Source organism: Argopecten irradians, chromosome 4 (genome assembly GCF_041381155.1).
Source record: "Argopecten irradians isolate NY chromosome 4, Ai_NY, whole genome shotgun sequence".
In the NCBI taxonomy this organism is placed as follows: domain Eukaryota; kingdom Metazoa; phylum Mollusca; class Bivalvia; order Pectinida; family Pectinidae; genus Argopecten; species Argopecten irradians.
In genome coordinates, this window is record NC_091137.1 from 35,142,053 (window position 1) to 35,159,450 (window position 17,398).

General features: G+C 34.1%; 1 protein-coding gene and 1 pseudogene across 1 annotated transcript; both read right to left on the reverse strand.

Moving 5' to 3' along the window:
- Positions 1–189: 189 nt before the first annotated feature.
- LOC138321455 (glutathione peroxidase-like) lies at positions 190–3,356 on the reverse strand. The gene is made up of 3 exons (XM_069265163.1): positions 2,977–3,356; positions 2,138–2,281; positions 190–949 (listed from the first exon to the last, which is right to left on the reverse strand). The coding sequence occupies exons 1-3, from the start codon at positions 3,319–3,321 to the stop codon at positions 749–751; spliced, it is 690 nt and encodes a 229-aa protein (XP_069121264.1). The 5' UTR covers positions 3,322–3,356; the 3' UTR covers positions 190–748.
- Positions 3,357–5,979: 2,623 nt separating this feature from the next.
- On the reverse strand, positions 5,980–14,509 carry LOC138321454 (glutathione peroxidase-like; annotated as a pseudogene).
- Positions 14,510–17,398: the final 2,889 nt, after the last annotated feature.

Sequence of the window (17,398 nt, forward strand, 5' to 3'; positions counted from 1 at the left end):
AAACTGAAGTTTTGGTATGAGAGATTGCAGTCGTTGTATAACGAAACCCTCTGTTGATCTTATGTTGCCTATTGGAATGTTGACTTTGAGAACAACATTTTTCATCGAACCTCTCCAATATGAACTGATATACTTGTCATGAAGTATGAGGGAATGAAATGGACACAAAACAAACAAATAACAAAACAGTTTTTTTTTTTTTAAATTTTATTTGTTTTAGCAAAGTTTCATCACGTACACCAAAGGTGTGTTTATCACGTGACCAAATGCACTAAATAATCCCGTGATATTTACACCTATCAGTAGATATCGACAGCGCAGTGCTGGTTACGACATCTACGTCATTATTCGATGATACGTGCTGATGTCTTTATCGTTTTTTAAAATAAATTAATGTGTAATTAATTAATACACATATGATTCATGAAGTAATGATACGTGTAGTATTAGCGGTAGGCGTCAACTTTTGAAACTCTACAAAATAGATAAAAATTAAAAGCCCTTTCGGAAAAAAATATTGTACCTCTTAGTCTAATTGAGAACTCAAGACAACTATTTTGGAATTAAGTCTAGAAACATAAATTGGGGAACACGAATAAAAAGCAAGTCTAAACTATTTTTGGTCTTAAATCCTAATACTGACGTAAGCCCGAAATCAGTATTGAATATGACCGACATAATTAACGAGACTTCTCATCTCATTAACATACAACACTGTTTAAAACTGTTTTAAAGTATCTTGTTACCACTATCCCCTGCCGAATTTGTATAACTCTCTTTCGATGTCACCTCTGATGTTGATGGGCTGGACATCTGGATGATACCGACTAACAATCTTGCCATCTCGCCCAACTAGAAACTTCTCGAAGTTCCAGTGAACGTCGTAGATAGATAGTGGAGAGTATTCAGTCCCCTCATAGAACGTGTCGTGTACCGGAGGACAGAACCGCTGTAAATAATGTAATACACAAGTATTAGCTTCCCAAAAAGTTAAGTGGACTACGCGGAAACTAGACCCTTTAATTGAAAAGAATATGGAAAGTAAACAATGATGTGATGATATTGCTTAGCAATTTTAATTGTTCTGTTGGAAGCCGTTTTATAATTTGTGAGTATGTTTACGTGCAAGGCAGTCAGGTCTTATACAGACGAAGGGTTTTTATTATACTTTTGTTTCCAGCAAAATTAAAAGGGTTTTATGCAGATATTGCTAAGCTCAGAAAAAAGGCCAAGGGCACATTGGAATTTACAAAAAGTATCTCATATATATCTGTGTTTTTCTATGTTCCGTTTTCATTTCTCTTATAGTGTGTACTGTCATTCCGCATTAGGATAAGTCATAAAAGAATCGAACTAGTACCAGTTTTGATTTGGGAGTGCTAGTTTTATTCCGCCCAGTAAGTTCTTGTCAATAGTCACACAGACCTGCTGTTGAGATTGAGACAACAACAACAAAATGTTGACATATTTGCGCAACAATAATATATGAAATTGTTCAAGCAAGCAAAAGGTATTTGACATTTTTATTTTAGTGCTTTATGCTTTTACAATCTTGTCCATGGCGTCCTTGCAGTTTTAAAGATGATGGTTTTGTCATAAATGACATAAGTTTTAGTTTAAACATATTTATTGTCAAAACAAAGATAAAAGGATGAGGAAAAAGTTACTACAACTTATAAAAGCCTTCTCCTAATGTACGATAACGAAACAAGAGACAAATTGACTTAGCTGTCTATGTGCCGTAAAACCAAGACAAACAAACAAACAATGGAAAAATAATGATAGGGGCGCGCTTATAAGAGAATGCTGAACAAGAAAAACACAATAGAATAATCCCTGTATATGTCTCAATGATATAGGCATTTTGATAATTGCATATACAGCTGTATATAATTGGAAGCACTTGAGTGATCAGTATGCAGCTGTTTACCATTCAAGTTTGTGGAGTTTTTTCAAGAAGATTTCCCCAACCTTTTATGCTTTCAGCTTTTTTATTGATTGATTCACTGACATTTAATAAATGCTTGATTTTCGTCAATATATGCCTTTGAGTTTTTTTGTCAGTATAAAACCTAGCAGAGTTCACATGTGTGCTACTCACAGGGGAATAAGATAAAACACGAACGTATATGCTTACCTTCAGATACACGTAGAGAGGATGCTGATGTGCTCCGTTTATATCTACAAACTCCGTATGTTGGAACAGGGGCTTAAAACCAAAACCTGGTCGAACATATCTGATACCGTTCATGATCTCGGTACCATTCCTACCAGGCTGCAGCTGAAAGAAGGGGAAACAATAATGAATGACTTTCTATTTACAACACACATAGATAATTTAAGGTGAAAATATCCACTTCTCAAAGCATTATTAAATTTGACTGGAGATTGAGATTGATATTTTGCTCTTTTTTTAATCTCATTCCATCCTGTTAAAGGACGTGTCCCTGTCTTAAAATACTCTCATTTTCCTCCTATGTGTAAATTACTTTCAAAATCAAAATCTGGGGAAAACAGTTTTGGAGTGACTTGAATAAAACGAGTTCAGGTAGAAATAGATCGCTGTTTTGTTAATATACCAAGCTATACAGATTAAGATTTAAATTTGATTTAAGTGAACATTAGTGTATGAAATTTTGGATGCTAAATATAATGGTCACACTTTCGAAAAGGGTTATAATGTATGCAGAATATCATGGTATCACTTAAAAAATTTGTCATAATGGAGGCCCGTGATTAGTTGAATAGCATTTTTTCCCAATTGAGCAGGAAATTAGAAAAAAAAACAAACAAAACAAAACAAAACAAAAACAACAATTTGAAAATAAAAAAAAAAATAAAAAAAAAACACACACAAAAACCACACTTTTTTCCATGCCTCCAAGACTGACAGAAGATAGTTAATTGACTAGAAAATTAAATATAGCAATGAAATTAATTATATCCTCTAAAAATCAATCTTAAGCTATAACTCACCACCCCGAACTGCTTGCATGACACCCCAAGGACTTGTAACCCCCGGGACCCGTAATCTCTTTGTAGTGCATTTAGACCGTAGTACTGATGGGTCAGCCCTCAGTAGGTGGCTACGTTGACCACAAGCAGGACTTTCCCGCGGTACCTAGACATATGAATGGTCTTCTCGCGATATAGGTCCATTAGAGAATACTCATATATGGTGCTGTTTGAGGTGGACGGTTGATTACATACAACAGCACCATCGCCAATAACACCACCGCTCAGTTCCTGACTTCTCACTAAAGACAGAAAACCAAGCATGGCTGTCAGAATGACAGTCTTACCAGAACTCTGCGATGACATGCCGGCGATGTGTTTGTAGTAATGAACATTCAATGTCGATTTTGTAGCTTTTATTTCTTTCTAAAGTTGAACTTTGGTTCCCGGATTCATTTATCTTTATGCAAACAGACGGAAGGACAACCTGCTATTTCCCACTCAGTGCATATCAAAGGTTGTGACGAAAATATAGTGAAGCGTTTAAGGATTTGTTTTCTTCGCATATGTCGAACCAGGTTGACTGGTTAGATGCCCTAATTATAATCACCCCTTTGTGAAGATATGGTCTTACAAAATATTCTTAAGAAATCCATTCAGTTTCAGATTTATTCATAAAGTAGCTACTAGCGACCTTCAGTTTAATATACTTTAAAATGAAATATAAATACACAGATGCATTGCTGTTTTTTCCATAATTGTTTTCTAAATAACGTTCAAACGTCCTGAAATGGGACTTCCAAAGTTATTTCATACACACAAATATACAGGATGCCATACAGAGTGTTTCAGATAACATGTCCCGACCTTAAACCACCATAACTTCTTCATGAAAAATAACAGTTTCACGAATTAAGACATTATAGAAAGCAAATGATGACACCATTTGTTGCAATACCATCATTTACAGCCAGGATTTCATAATAAAACATGGCGTCATTGATGACACCACTTAAAACAATAATTTACTGGTTGTTATCAAGATATATTCGATTACATATATTTACTTTATTGTGTTAAAAGTTATTGTTCCGATGGAACTGCATCAGAGGTGAATTTTGGGCAGGCAAATGTACCTAAATGTTTCACAGAAACACACAAATGTTTTTTTACATCAATTTTACAGTTTGCATCTTTTGCAATAAAACTTCTCGGCATTCGGGCAAATTATTGACTTATCCAGATGACATTATTCATACAAATGACGTCATTTCCGAAAACTTTTGAAATTACAGAAGTTTGTTTTATGCGGCATATAAAACAGCATGTCTTAAACTACACCTATTATATACATAACTTGTATGGATATCCATGTCTGAATGGTCTACAACTTATATCTGTATCTTTCTGAGTTTGGGTTTCAGAACATGATTTCTGAAACACACTATATGTTTGATCAAATAAATATGTAAGGTTACGAGAAATGGTTGTAATTTATGAAAACTATATTTTCCCGGCGACATAATTTCGCGTATTCATTTCTAAAGAATTTTACGGCGATTTACTGCTCAAAAGCTTCAGTGGAAATGTTTTTGCGATGATCTATTTTCGGGAACTCTAATTGACCGCGAAATACGCAATATTTATTCGCACACGAAACCATGTTGAGTTACAGTATTTGTAAAAGGGTGGCGGCGTCATCAGAATGTTTGTCTTTTATGATCCCTAGTTGCGATAAACAAATAAAGGCCACACCTCCCTTTTTTAAAAATACAAGTTAAAGTATGTTCTTTAAAAGACTTTGAGTAAATATTCTGTCATCCAAAAGATGAGCCTTATTCCGCAAAACTGAGCTTGCCGACCTTTAAAGAGATATATTTGTTAGGCTAGGATTGAACATGCAAAGAGAAGCGAAAAAAAACCAGCAATAGACGTTTTTGCTCACAATCTTACAGTCGTCGTTAAATCCTTTGTACATCCCAGAAAACTAATAAAACCTTTTTACCTCATGTTTTGATCTTGTATATTTGGAATAATTCAAATTGGTTTCATTCTCCATATCGTAAGAATGTGGGGCATTTTCATTCTATTTTTATGCCTTTTTTCCAAAATCATTCGCAATGAAAGCTGTTTGACTGTAATGTTTGAGAAAATAACTAGGATTTAACAAGGTATCTACTCTTTCATGATGTAATTATCTAATTATTTCCCGAACAGTTGCATTGAAGCATGACCATCTTGGCAGGGAAATCATAACACAACCAAAAAAACAACTCATAGTGAACCACATTTGCCTTAAACCACACCTTATCTTCTTCGCCATCCTCTTATTAAGTGAAATTCTATTATTATATTTGTTTGTGTGTATATTATTATTTTTATGTAATCAAAGGTATAAATGTCCCATTTAAACGATAATTAAGAAGTAGTTAATAGCTATGATACACTGTGTTGGTAGGCTGGTAAGGGACCATAGAACTATCTCATCACTAGTGCTCCTGGCCTCTTACCAAAGTAACAAAACCATACATGACCACTGTAATTACCAGACCCATGCTGACATTGACGTTTTGACCGCTAAAATACTTACAAGGTCAAATCGACAGCTAATGTGTTTTTCTTATGTTTGTACTTTGGTTCCTGGGTAAACCTTATCTATAACCAGAACGACAACCTGTTATTTCTCACACACATGACGCTGAAATATTTCATGTAATCTTTATGTTAATTAAACATACTTTAAGTGATCACGTGACCTGTGGAAATGTCTCGAGTTTTAAAAATTCCAGCATTCCAACGTTCCAGAAAAAACCCCAAAATGTCAGGAAAAACATATTTCTGTACCGATAAAGCATTATAACATATGTATAAGAGTTTTTTTTGTAACTCTTATTGTTGAAAGTAAATAATATACATAATGGAATATCACTTTTCAATAACTCGCTACTAAGGCATTAAAACCTTGTTACATTGCAGATAGCCGAACACTAAATTTCAACCTGAATAATTACAAAAGAAAAACAATAAGGTATAAATCACTTTATTTTGCAAATATCATTCAAAATCCTATCATTATCATGCACATCCGCTGTGTTTGTATATCACGTGACCGAATGCACTAAAAGATAACGTGATATCGATATCCATCCGTTGAAGTCGGCAGCTGGTTGCTGTTGACGACCACTACATCATAGGCGAATGAAGCATGAAAACAATTCGAGGAAATTCAAATCAATGTTTTGATTATTTTTTTAACATTGTGTGATCCATAAAAGTGATCCATAAAAGGGAGACAACCTTGATATGTACAAGACTGTAACAAATAATTCATGAGCTTGATAGCTGGATCGTTTAAGTTAGCAATGTGTGGGTAGGAATTAGCGAATGGAAAAATCGATTTTAGTGTGTTTTCAATATGATCAAGTTTTGCTGTAATCTAACGATACATATTTGAACCTCTTATCATAATTACAGACCTTGGATACTGCAGGGGGTTGGTCAAAGAGAAAACAATTTCATTCATTATTGTTATTTATTGTAATCTCAAACGTAAGCTAGATGGTAAACAAATAAAAAAGGACCATTTGCATGTAACATAACTTCCCATATTAAGTTATTTTTTTAGATATCTGTTTAATTATCAGGTTTTCCCTCCAAATAACGTCACATGCCTTCCCTATTTGCTATTCATATACATATATGTATATATCCATTATTGTGTCGATTAAAGATTATATCTTTTTATATCCTCTTCAAAATCTGAATTTATGACCTCTGACAAATTAAAAGTTATATGTGTCCTAACCGGGCGAAAAATGTGACCTCCTATTTTTCTTCAGTAATCTATTAAAAACCCTATGGTTTGATGAATTAAGATGAGAAAATGATTCAAAGATACAGAAAAACATGTAGGAAGCATTTGCATAAACACAGAATTTTTGCACCGTAATAGGTCAGGTTCTGAAGCTTAAGATTTTTTCTGAAGAAGTCACTTTATGATAACTAATATAAGCGTAAAAATGCCAAGTGAAATATGATCAGAACTTGACTTCTTGGTTTTAACCATGTGCAATCTCTTTACTGCACTTCAGACATAAAAATAATGATTTTTGGCAGTACTGCTAATATTCGTTTTAACTCTTTTTTTGTCGTTGTGAAATTAAAACCGATGTATTGTAATTCTCAAAATGTTAGTAACTTTTGATGATTAATAACATAAAACAACTCTTCTTGATTCATGAATATGAAAATTATGGCAAATATTAAGTGTTGAACTTAGACATTAATCCCCGAGATTTAAATGCTTGTTCAGTTCTCTCTCTATGTCATCTCTTATGTTAATTGGTTCAAAATACGGGTAATACCGACTGACGACACTGCCGTCCCGACCGACCAGAAACTTCTCGTAATTCCAATGAACATCGTAGATAGATATAGGATCGTAGGTCAAGTCACTATGCAGTCTTTTATGAATTGGAGGACAGAATTTCTGAAAAAAGAACATTTAAACATATTACTGTTTTCGTGTTTTCGATTGACATTGCAGTGGTCGCGTAAATTATATCCACAAAATTTGATTAAATTCAGTTAATTATGAATTTTCGAATATTTCAACCTCATTAACCGGCTATATGGTACTTTTTATTCTCTGTGAAGAGTCTTACAAGTATTTGTAACATATAGGTTGGACGGCAGGTGTTAGGTGAGCTCCTGTTGAATTTTATTGAATTCGTGGAATTTTACATTGTTTTGTTTCCGTAATGTGCAAAAAAGAACTTCTGAATGGCTCTTGATATTCTTACTACTGAAATTCTGTAATGCAATGGGTGGACAACGACGGCGAAAGCGAAAACTAAGTAAAACTGGACAAACTGGACGTACAGGCCTGACACCACCCAACAAAACGTGCGTAACGTGTACATGTACTCCGGTGATGGCGACTACGAATTCCCCACCTGTTACTACACAAGCTACGGACCAAACCGAACAACAGTCACAGGTACCAATGTTATCGCTTTCATCTCCAATACCCACATTGATAACTGGTAGCCCTATAGCAACGTCCCCGCCCGTATCGACACCTATATGTAGCCCGTCTAATACCGAATCCACGCCCGTGCCCAGTACACATATGTTTACCACACCAGAGGGACAGTCCCTACCACAGGGCCAATTTATTGGACAATTTCCACTGCCACCGCCCCCTCAGTATGCATACCCACCGTCTCCTCCTCCTCCTGCAGTGCCTAACATCGCAATGCAAATGATATTCACAAACTTTCAAATCATGAGCAATAAAATGGAAAAAATGGACGCTTTCATCATAGACAAATTGTCAAAACTTGACCTCCTCGAGCAAATAAATCAGAAAGTAGAGAGCTTTGAAAAAACAATAAACGAATTAAAACAGGATATCGAAATGATTAAAGACAAAGTGAACAGACACGACACGGTTATAAACAAACAGGAAAATCACCACTACGAAATCGAGGAACGTGTACATACATTAGAAAATGTAAACAAACATTTGGAAGATGAAAACATGCAGATCAAAGAAGATTTTCTGAAATTACAAACACACACAATGAAATACAATCTGATTTTTAATGGGATCCCAATGGAAAACAGTGACAATGACGAAAACACAGAAACGGTTTTGAAACAATTCATACAAAATGAGCTGGACATAAACACAGAGTCAATCGCATTCCAAAATGTTCACCGACTACGGCCACGGAGAGACAACAAGCCCCGCGGGATTATTGCACGCTTCACGCGCTACAGTGATCGCGAAAAGGTTCTTGAAGCGGTACCAAGAAAACTGAGAGACAAGCCCCACATCTCAATCTTTCAACAATACCCGAGTGAAATAGCTGCCCGCCGGTCTGCCCTCATTCCCAAAATGAAAGAGGCTAAACGGAGGAATGAGAGAGCGAAACTCGTGTACGACACTCTGTACATCAACGATGTCGCGTATGTGCCTCCATACAACGACGAGCGTCGACCAGACAACCTTCATCCGGACCCGCGAGACACTCGTGCACGCGACCGTAACACACGTGAGCAGCACTAGGACAGGCACTCAGACACATGCAGTGTTGACGTTGGGTTCCTGAATGTGTGTGGACTTAAAAATAAACTTCTGAATCCGGATTTTGTGTCTCTAATCAGAAAATACGATATTTTTATATGTGTAGAAACCAAAACAGACGAGTTTGATGAATTTGAGATTCCAGGCGAATATGATTATTATATAAAACATAGAAAAAAATTCAAACGTAGATCAGGGGGGATAATAATAATATACAAGAAAAAAATATCGAAAGTTCTTACATTTCACAAGTCCAAATCAGAATTCGTACAATGGTGTGAAATAACATATGATGTATCGAAGGAAAATCCCAATATTTTAATTGGTTGTGTTTATGTTCCTCCCGAATATAGTAAGTACTCATCCGAAGATGCCTTCCAAGAAATCGAGGATGAACTTATATTTTTTGTAATACAAAACAAAATATTTTCGTAGTGGGTGATTTTAATGCTAGAACTGCTACTTTACCAGACTACATTGTTCCAGATGAAAACTTACATAATATCCTTGATATTAATGACCAAGGTGATGTTGAAAATGTATATGCATGTGAAAAACTTACAAGTCAAAATATAAGTCTTACCAGGTATAGTGAAGACACGGCGCGTCCTAATAGATATGGTACAAAACTGTTAGAATTATGTAAAAGATGTTCTTTATTTATTGCTAACGGCCGTATTTACAGAGATAAATGTGTTGGTGTGACAACCTGTAAAGACACTAGTGTCGTTGATTACCTGCTGATGTCTCCAGAATCATTTCGATTAGTGTCTGACTTCGTAATTTGTGATTTTGACCCTTTATTCTCTGATGTACATAAAACAATAGAATTTTCCTGTAATTTACAATCATGCCAAAATATTCCAGTACCGGTATCAGCAGAAGATGACCAATTTCGTATACATACTGATAATGTTAAATGGGAACAGGCTAAAGTAAATTTGTTTTCTGAAGCTATTCAGACAAAACAGGACAGTCTCCGTAATATAGAGAACACGTTAAATGGACTACAATCAATGGATTCTGGTTTGATTACTAATGATCAAATTAACAATGTAGTAAAAAGTATATGTTCTGTGCTAACTACTTCAGCCAAAGATATTTTTGGAGTTAAAAAACCTCGACATACAAAAATAAGTAAAGACAAGCCATGGTTCAATAAAGAATGTAAAACAGCTCGCACTGAATTTAACAGAGCTAAAAGTACATATAAACGTATTAAATCGACTTTTACTAAAAATCTAATGAATAAAAAAGGAACAGAGTATAGGAAAAGAATCCGTGTAAATCATAGAAAATTTAAAGAAAAATGTGCAAAAGAACTCCGCCAGATTTCTAAAAATAACCCTAAACTGTTCTGGAATACTCTAAATAAAAATTCACAGTGTAAGAAAAAAACTGGCGAAATTCCAATAGATACTTTATTTCAGTATTTTAGAAAATTAAACGAAAATCAGACTGTCGATGATAATGAAAATGACGTAACTAATCAAAATAATGACGTCATCCCCGAAGAGAATGACGCTATACTTAATAGTATGATATCGGAAGATGAACTTAAAAATGCTATTAACCAGCTGAAAAATAGTAAAGCGCCTGGTGTAGACAACATTTTAAATGAATATATCAAATTTTCGTCTCCGGAATTAATGTCAATGTATTGTAAATTATTTAATATTATATTTGAAACTGGTTTAATACCAGAAAGTTGGACAATCGGCGTGATCAAACCCATTTATAAAAATAAAGGAAATCCGGATGACCCCGATAATTACAGAGCCATTACTTTGATAAGCTGTTTAGGAAAACTATTTACACGTATAATTAATAACAGACTTAACAAATACTCCGATACTGTTAGTTTACTATCTAAAAATCAAGCAGGGTTTCGGAAAAACCACTCAACCATGGACAACATTTTTATTTTGCATACTTTAATTTCTCTTTATACATTAAGTGGTAAAAAAACTTTATTGCACATTCGTTGATTTTCGTAAGGCGTTCGATACTACCTGGCGAACAGGACTTTGGAAGAAAATGATAAAAAGTGGTATAAAGGGTAAATGTTTCAAAAATAATATACAGTATGTACGATAATATCAAATCCTGTGTGAAATTCCATTCGGAAACCACCGACTTTTTCCCTTGTCAAGTTGGGGTACGCCAAGGTGAAAATCTCTCTCCATTTTTGTTTTCTGTGTTTCTTAATGATCTGGAGGAATTTTTGATATCTAAAGGTAGTACTTCTCTCCAAAATCTTAATGAGATTATAACCAGAGAATTACGTATTTTATTAGAAGTATTTGTACTATTATATGCTGATGATACTGTTATTTTTGCAGAAAGTGTTGAAGGTATGCATGCTGCACTGAATAATTTCAGCGAATATTGTAAAGTGTGGAAGCTAGAAGTAAATGTTAATAAAACTAAAGTAATGATATTTAGCAAGAGAAAGTGTAGACGGCAAAACAACTTTATACTCGAGAATGAAATATTGGAAACTGTAGACTGCTTTACATATCTCGGAATTACTTTTAAATTTAACGGAAATTTTGTGGCGGCTAGACAGAAGCTTATAGAACAGGCACAAAAATCTATATTTTCAATTTTTAAAAAAATCCGAAATCAGGCAATACCAGTAGATCTACAACTTAAGCTATTTGACTCGTTAGTTGAACCGATTCTGTTATATGGGTCAGAAATCTGGGGTTACGAAGATTTAAAGATTTTAGAACAAACCCAACTTAAATTTTGCAAAAGAATTTTAAATGTTAGGGCTAGCACGCCTGGGTATATGATTTATGGTGAATTGGGAAGATATCCGTTAGAAATAAAGGTAAAGCTGAGAATGTTAAATTTTTGGAACAACCTTTTGTTAAATGAAAATAAATTAAGTAATATTTTATATAGACTAATGGCGAGTTTAAGTCGCAATGGACAAATACGGTTTAAATGGTTAGATCGTGTTAAACAAATTTTTAATGATACTGGATTTACATATATATTTGATAATGAAATACCTATGAATGCAAATTTTTATAAGCATGAAGTTACACAACGTCTAAGTGACGCATTTGTACAAAAAATGGTTCGCAGACATAGAATTCTCGTGCAAAGGTCGGTTTTATTCAAAATTTAAAAAGAAATTATTTTCGAAAGTTATTTAACAAAGTTATCGGAACAAAACAGAATTACTATTACAAAATTTCGTACCTCAAATATAAAGTTCCCTATTGAAACTGGACGATGGCTCGGTATCCCAAAAGAAAATAGAATATGTAATTTATGTCAAGTTGATATCGGAGATGAATTTCACTATCTTTTCAAATGTCAAAAAAGGGAAATAAAAGCTATTAGAGAAACATATTTTGCTCAGTACTACACCAAATATCCTACATTTTTAAAATTAGAACGACTATTGAATATCTGCAGTATTCAAGTTTTAAACAAATTCGCAATTTTTCTCAGAAAGATAATGAAATTACTTTAAACATTATACGATTATAACTCTATGTATTTTTATACCTTGTACATGTATATTTTGTGTCCATCTTGTCATGTATATGTCCATATATATCATTATGTCCTCATGTAACACATTTTCATGTGTCTGAGAGTAACAAATAAAATCTTGAAATCTTACAAGTATTTGTAACATATAGGTTTAACGACTTACGGTTATAATTAGTAATTTTCTAGGTCCAAAGAGATTCGCTATAGAAGTGTCTTACTGTGTTGACGTTATTTCTAATAATAATATTTCGAAGACTGACTCATATCACATATGAATTTCAAACAACAAACTGTTATCGACAAGATAAGTACTTTGGATATATTGAATTTTCAAAAAACCAGAATTTAAAAATCGGTAAAACGAAACCGCCGTCTACATTTTAGAAAATGGAAAATGGAAAGTTGACCACTCAGTTGTTATTTTTTTTTCCTATTCAGCAACAATTCAACAATCATCTTTAAACATAATTTTTTTATATTGTGATCATCCGGATGTTATAATCGGTCGATATTGTACAATAGGAATACGACCGTACTATAATTTATAAATAAATTATATCGCAGAATATATCGGTAGTTGATCATCCCCTTCCGTTCGAAATCTAGTTTGGTTTTGTTAAGAATTTTTCATTTCGTCTATAATTCATTCTGTAACCATTCTCGATATCCCAGGTGTATATACCGACGGAGATAGCAACCCCTGGGATACCGATGATGTTCTGTTACACGAACAGGACACCAAGAGTTATCCATCTTTTATGTACATATGGTTATTTTTTGAAGATGAAGACAGTACAGGAGTCACATAAATTATGTTACACTTTTAAAATATCACTTTTTTCGACATTTTAATACCAATAGAATATACAGTCAAATAATGTTAGTGTGATAAATGTATCCACAAACATAATGGTTATTTACATTTACCAATATTTACATTTAGGCACGGGCTGACTGTGTATGTACCTTACCTTCAGATAAACATAGAGAGGATGCTGATGTGCTCCGTTTATATTTATCAACTCTGTGTGTTGAAACAGGGGCTTAAAACCAAATCCTGGTCGAACATATCTGATACTGTTCATAATCTCGGTACCATTCCTCCCAGGTTGCATCTATAGTGAAAAAATATAGCCTTTAAGAAAACAATAAGAAAAAAGTTGTTTCAAAAATAAAGCTTTTTGGAATACAAGAATAAAGAAATTGGTATAAAGACAACAAATTCTGTTTTATAAAACGAACATTGACAGAACGGTGACACATAAAATCGTTAAGTTACAATCCCTTTAGATAACATCTTGATAATATTTTTTTTTTATAAAATCATAGATTCAATATTTGGGTTTTGTTATTTTTTAATTGTTTTTAAATATGGTTAAAGATGCTTCAAAAGAATTAAAGGAAACAAATTAAACTAAAATGAAAACAAACCAAATAGAAAAAGAGAAAAAAAACCAAAATGCAACAAAAACAACTATATCTCGGTCATCTGCAGAGTTCTCACACTTACCCCGTCAAACTGGTTGCTTGGCACCGCCAGGACCTGCAGTCCCCAGGATCCGTACTCTCGTTGTAGTGCATTCAGGCCGTTGTACTGGTGCGCTAACCCTCAGTAGGTGGCCACGTTGACCACCAGCAGGACTTTACCGCGGAAAACGGACATATCGATGGTCTTCTGGCGGTACAGGTCCATTAAGGAAAAGTCGTATATGGTGCTGCTGGTGTTTGCCGGTTGGTTACAGACAACGGAGCCATCACCAACAGCATCGGTATTATTTTCCAGACCAATCGCGCAACAAAAAAGGCAAAATGTGGCAGCGAAAACAAAAATCCCACCGGAGCTCTGCGCAGGCATGATGGTTTTCCTGGTTTTAACAAGTGCAAGCGTAGGTGCAGAACTTTTTAAAGTTTTTTTGTTGAACTTTGGTCTCCTTTGGTCTAGGAGATAGAATTATCTCGGTGTTACGCAACCAAAACGATCTGTTGTTTCACACCCGATGCAATGCAATGGATCGGTCAGTATTTGGGTTTGAATATATACTTTCTAGAGCAGTAAAGTTTTCTTTTCGATTAATTTAATAGTTACGAAAGGTTGATTTCACCATTAAGGTCATGGTATCATAATCAAACCCAAATAATATGTTTGTGATTGTAACTTATGTCCTTTAAAACAATCGTAGACAGAACATATCATCCGACACCGTTTAGTTAAATGAATGCTAGGATGGGCGTTTAAAAAGCAGCATATGGCAATTTTTGAAGAATGTTTCTTTTTGTCCCCTAAGCAATATAAAGAAGTGAGGAATCTAACACATACATTGAACGCTTTTCTGGGATGGGATGAGATGGGATGAAAACCTTTTTAGGGTTATAGTGATTTGAAAAAAAAGAGAAGTTTTGTGGCGTTAAAAACAACGGGGAGTCATTTGGCCCCGTCAGAGAGAGGTAATGGACTTCCAATTCCTATTTATTTCTAGTTTATACTTGACGCTTTTGTAAATTACTGTACAGAAAAAGAAACGAAATAAAATAAAATTTATATTAAAAGGAAGTTTCATGTTAGTCACCAGTGAAAAATGTTAGACTACAAACATCTTTTAAAAAAGGTTCAAAACCTAAAAGCAAACTAGCGAAAGTGGAAGTGCAAGTGACATAGATGCGTGCAGGATTTTCAAATAAAAAAATGTTGTAGTCGCACTTGCATTAGTACATACTCTCTGATATAATTTGTTTGACCTTTCTGATGTTTTGGACATGATCCCCATTAATCATCAAAACGTTCCGTACTTACAATAACTGAGAAATTCAAGAGGAAAAAATTAGCTATGTGTTATATTTATGTGGCAGACGAGTCATACTTGGATACATTGTACGTGTATGATGACCTTAACATCATTGAGAAGTCTTAGACAAAACAGATTCAGCACCTTAGGTAATATTCCTAAAAGACGACTAAATTTTGAACCTTTAATTCTATATTTATTTCTTCCTAAATGACGTTTCAACGCCTCCATTTACAACGCATTTTGGAGTTGAGCGTTTATATCTTTATTTCCATTCTACTTTCAGTTTCCCGTTTAATCTATGTTAAATCAGATGGGCAATATCTGGCTATGAACTCCAATCTGGTCAAGCGTATGAATATCTAACGTTTCCGCCGCGTCACTGACAATGTATTCAATGTATACTTACGCCTATACATAACGGTCAAATAATTTCAAAAGTGGTTTTAAAGTTGTGTAGTCTATGAAATCTAATAGTATTATCGTGTTGACAAAATCACTTGTATAAAAAAAAACGTCATCGCATAATTTTCATTTGTTCGCTTGTTTCAAACCGTTTTGTGTTGAACTATATTCAGAAGTTGATGCTATTGCTGTTCCGTCTATTGAACTTGGTGACGTCAACACTAGCGCAAGCGGGAAATTTAAAGGATATACGTGTGTAGTTTTGAATTCGAATGATCGTAATGGAAATATAAGTAATAAACTGTTACCAGATTGGACATACAGTTGATATGAAGCCCATCCGTCCGAAAGATAAATATTCATGGCGCCCTAACGGGCGCCATTCTATTTATCTTCCTTCCGGATGGGCTTCATATCAACTGTATGTCCAATCTGGTAAGCGTTTATATCTTTACAACGACGGGGGCTCTAGTTTTGTTCTCAGGTCGAGACAAATCACTTTAGTTTTAATGAATTCAGCTGTGAACATCATTAAAAAACATATACAAACATGCATGATGCTTTAAATATCAGTTACAACACAGAATTTATTAACCGGATTTTACTTTTAAAAGATAAGTGTAAACTAAGTTGTTAGCCTACTGTGAATATTACACATATGCTAATTTCCTAAACTTTTAAAATGCATTAATAAATGTACCAATTTCCATATCCCTGGGTGTTTTATCTTTCATTTTTCATCTTCGTCGCCAAAAGTTAGACACAGTAGTTTACTAATACTACACCACATTTCAAAGGTGCATATTGAATGTACATTGTAAATATTGATTCACCAAAGGAATCCTACATTTTTTTTGGTGCAACGTCAAACATCACAGAAGCCAGATATGTATTAGGCCCGTGACTTTAACATATTACTATAAGCAATCGTAATCTATCCTATTCCTAATATATCCCAACTTACTTTACACCCTTCAAATTGTGAATCACTACATAGTTATCATTACATTTCTAAACTATATCTTATGCAGGTATTTGTACATGTTAGTGTCGTACAGTCATAGAATTAAATCAATGTTAAAGCACAATCACAGATTCATTAAATTCGAGAAACTGCTTGTTTTTTTATTGGGGATCTTGCTATTGCATAATAACTGTAACTGTTGCTTTAAAATAATAGGTTAAGCTTTTCAGATAATATCTAATAATGTAGAATAATTATGCCTCGTTAAAGAATGTAACCGAAATTTTACAATTTTATAATTTTACTTGGAGACACCCTGCGTCGATTACAATGTGTGGTGTGACAAAAAACTTGATTTGTGACAGTAATATTTCTAAGGCGACCAATGACGAACATATTTGTATAATTTTCCCGAGCAAAACCAAAACCACAAAAGGTCAATTTTGGAGATAATGTAAAGATATTCATTAATGAATGACACATCCCTGAAAGGACATTCTAATTAAAGTTACATAAAATGATAGCGACGCGAAAGTTATCAATGCAATGCAATATTCATTGCTAGGCGATGGCTCTATTTTATCTAGGCGTGTTGTTAGTTAGCTTAATCACACTTTCACGGCAATTTTCAATTCAAGATTTAATGATTTCTTGTAAAACTAACTTTATAAAATTCTGATTAGTATT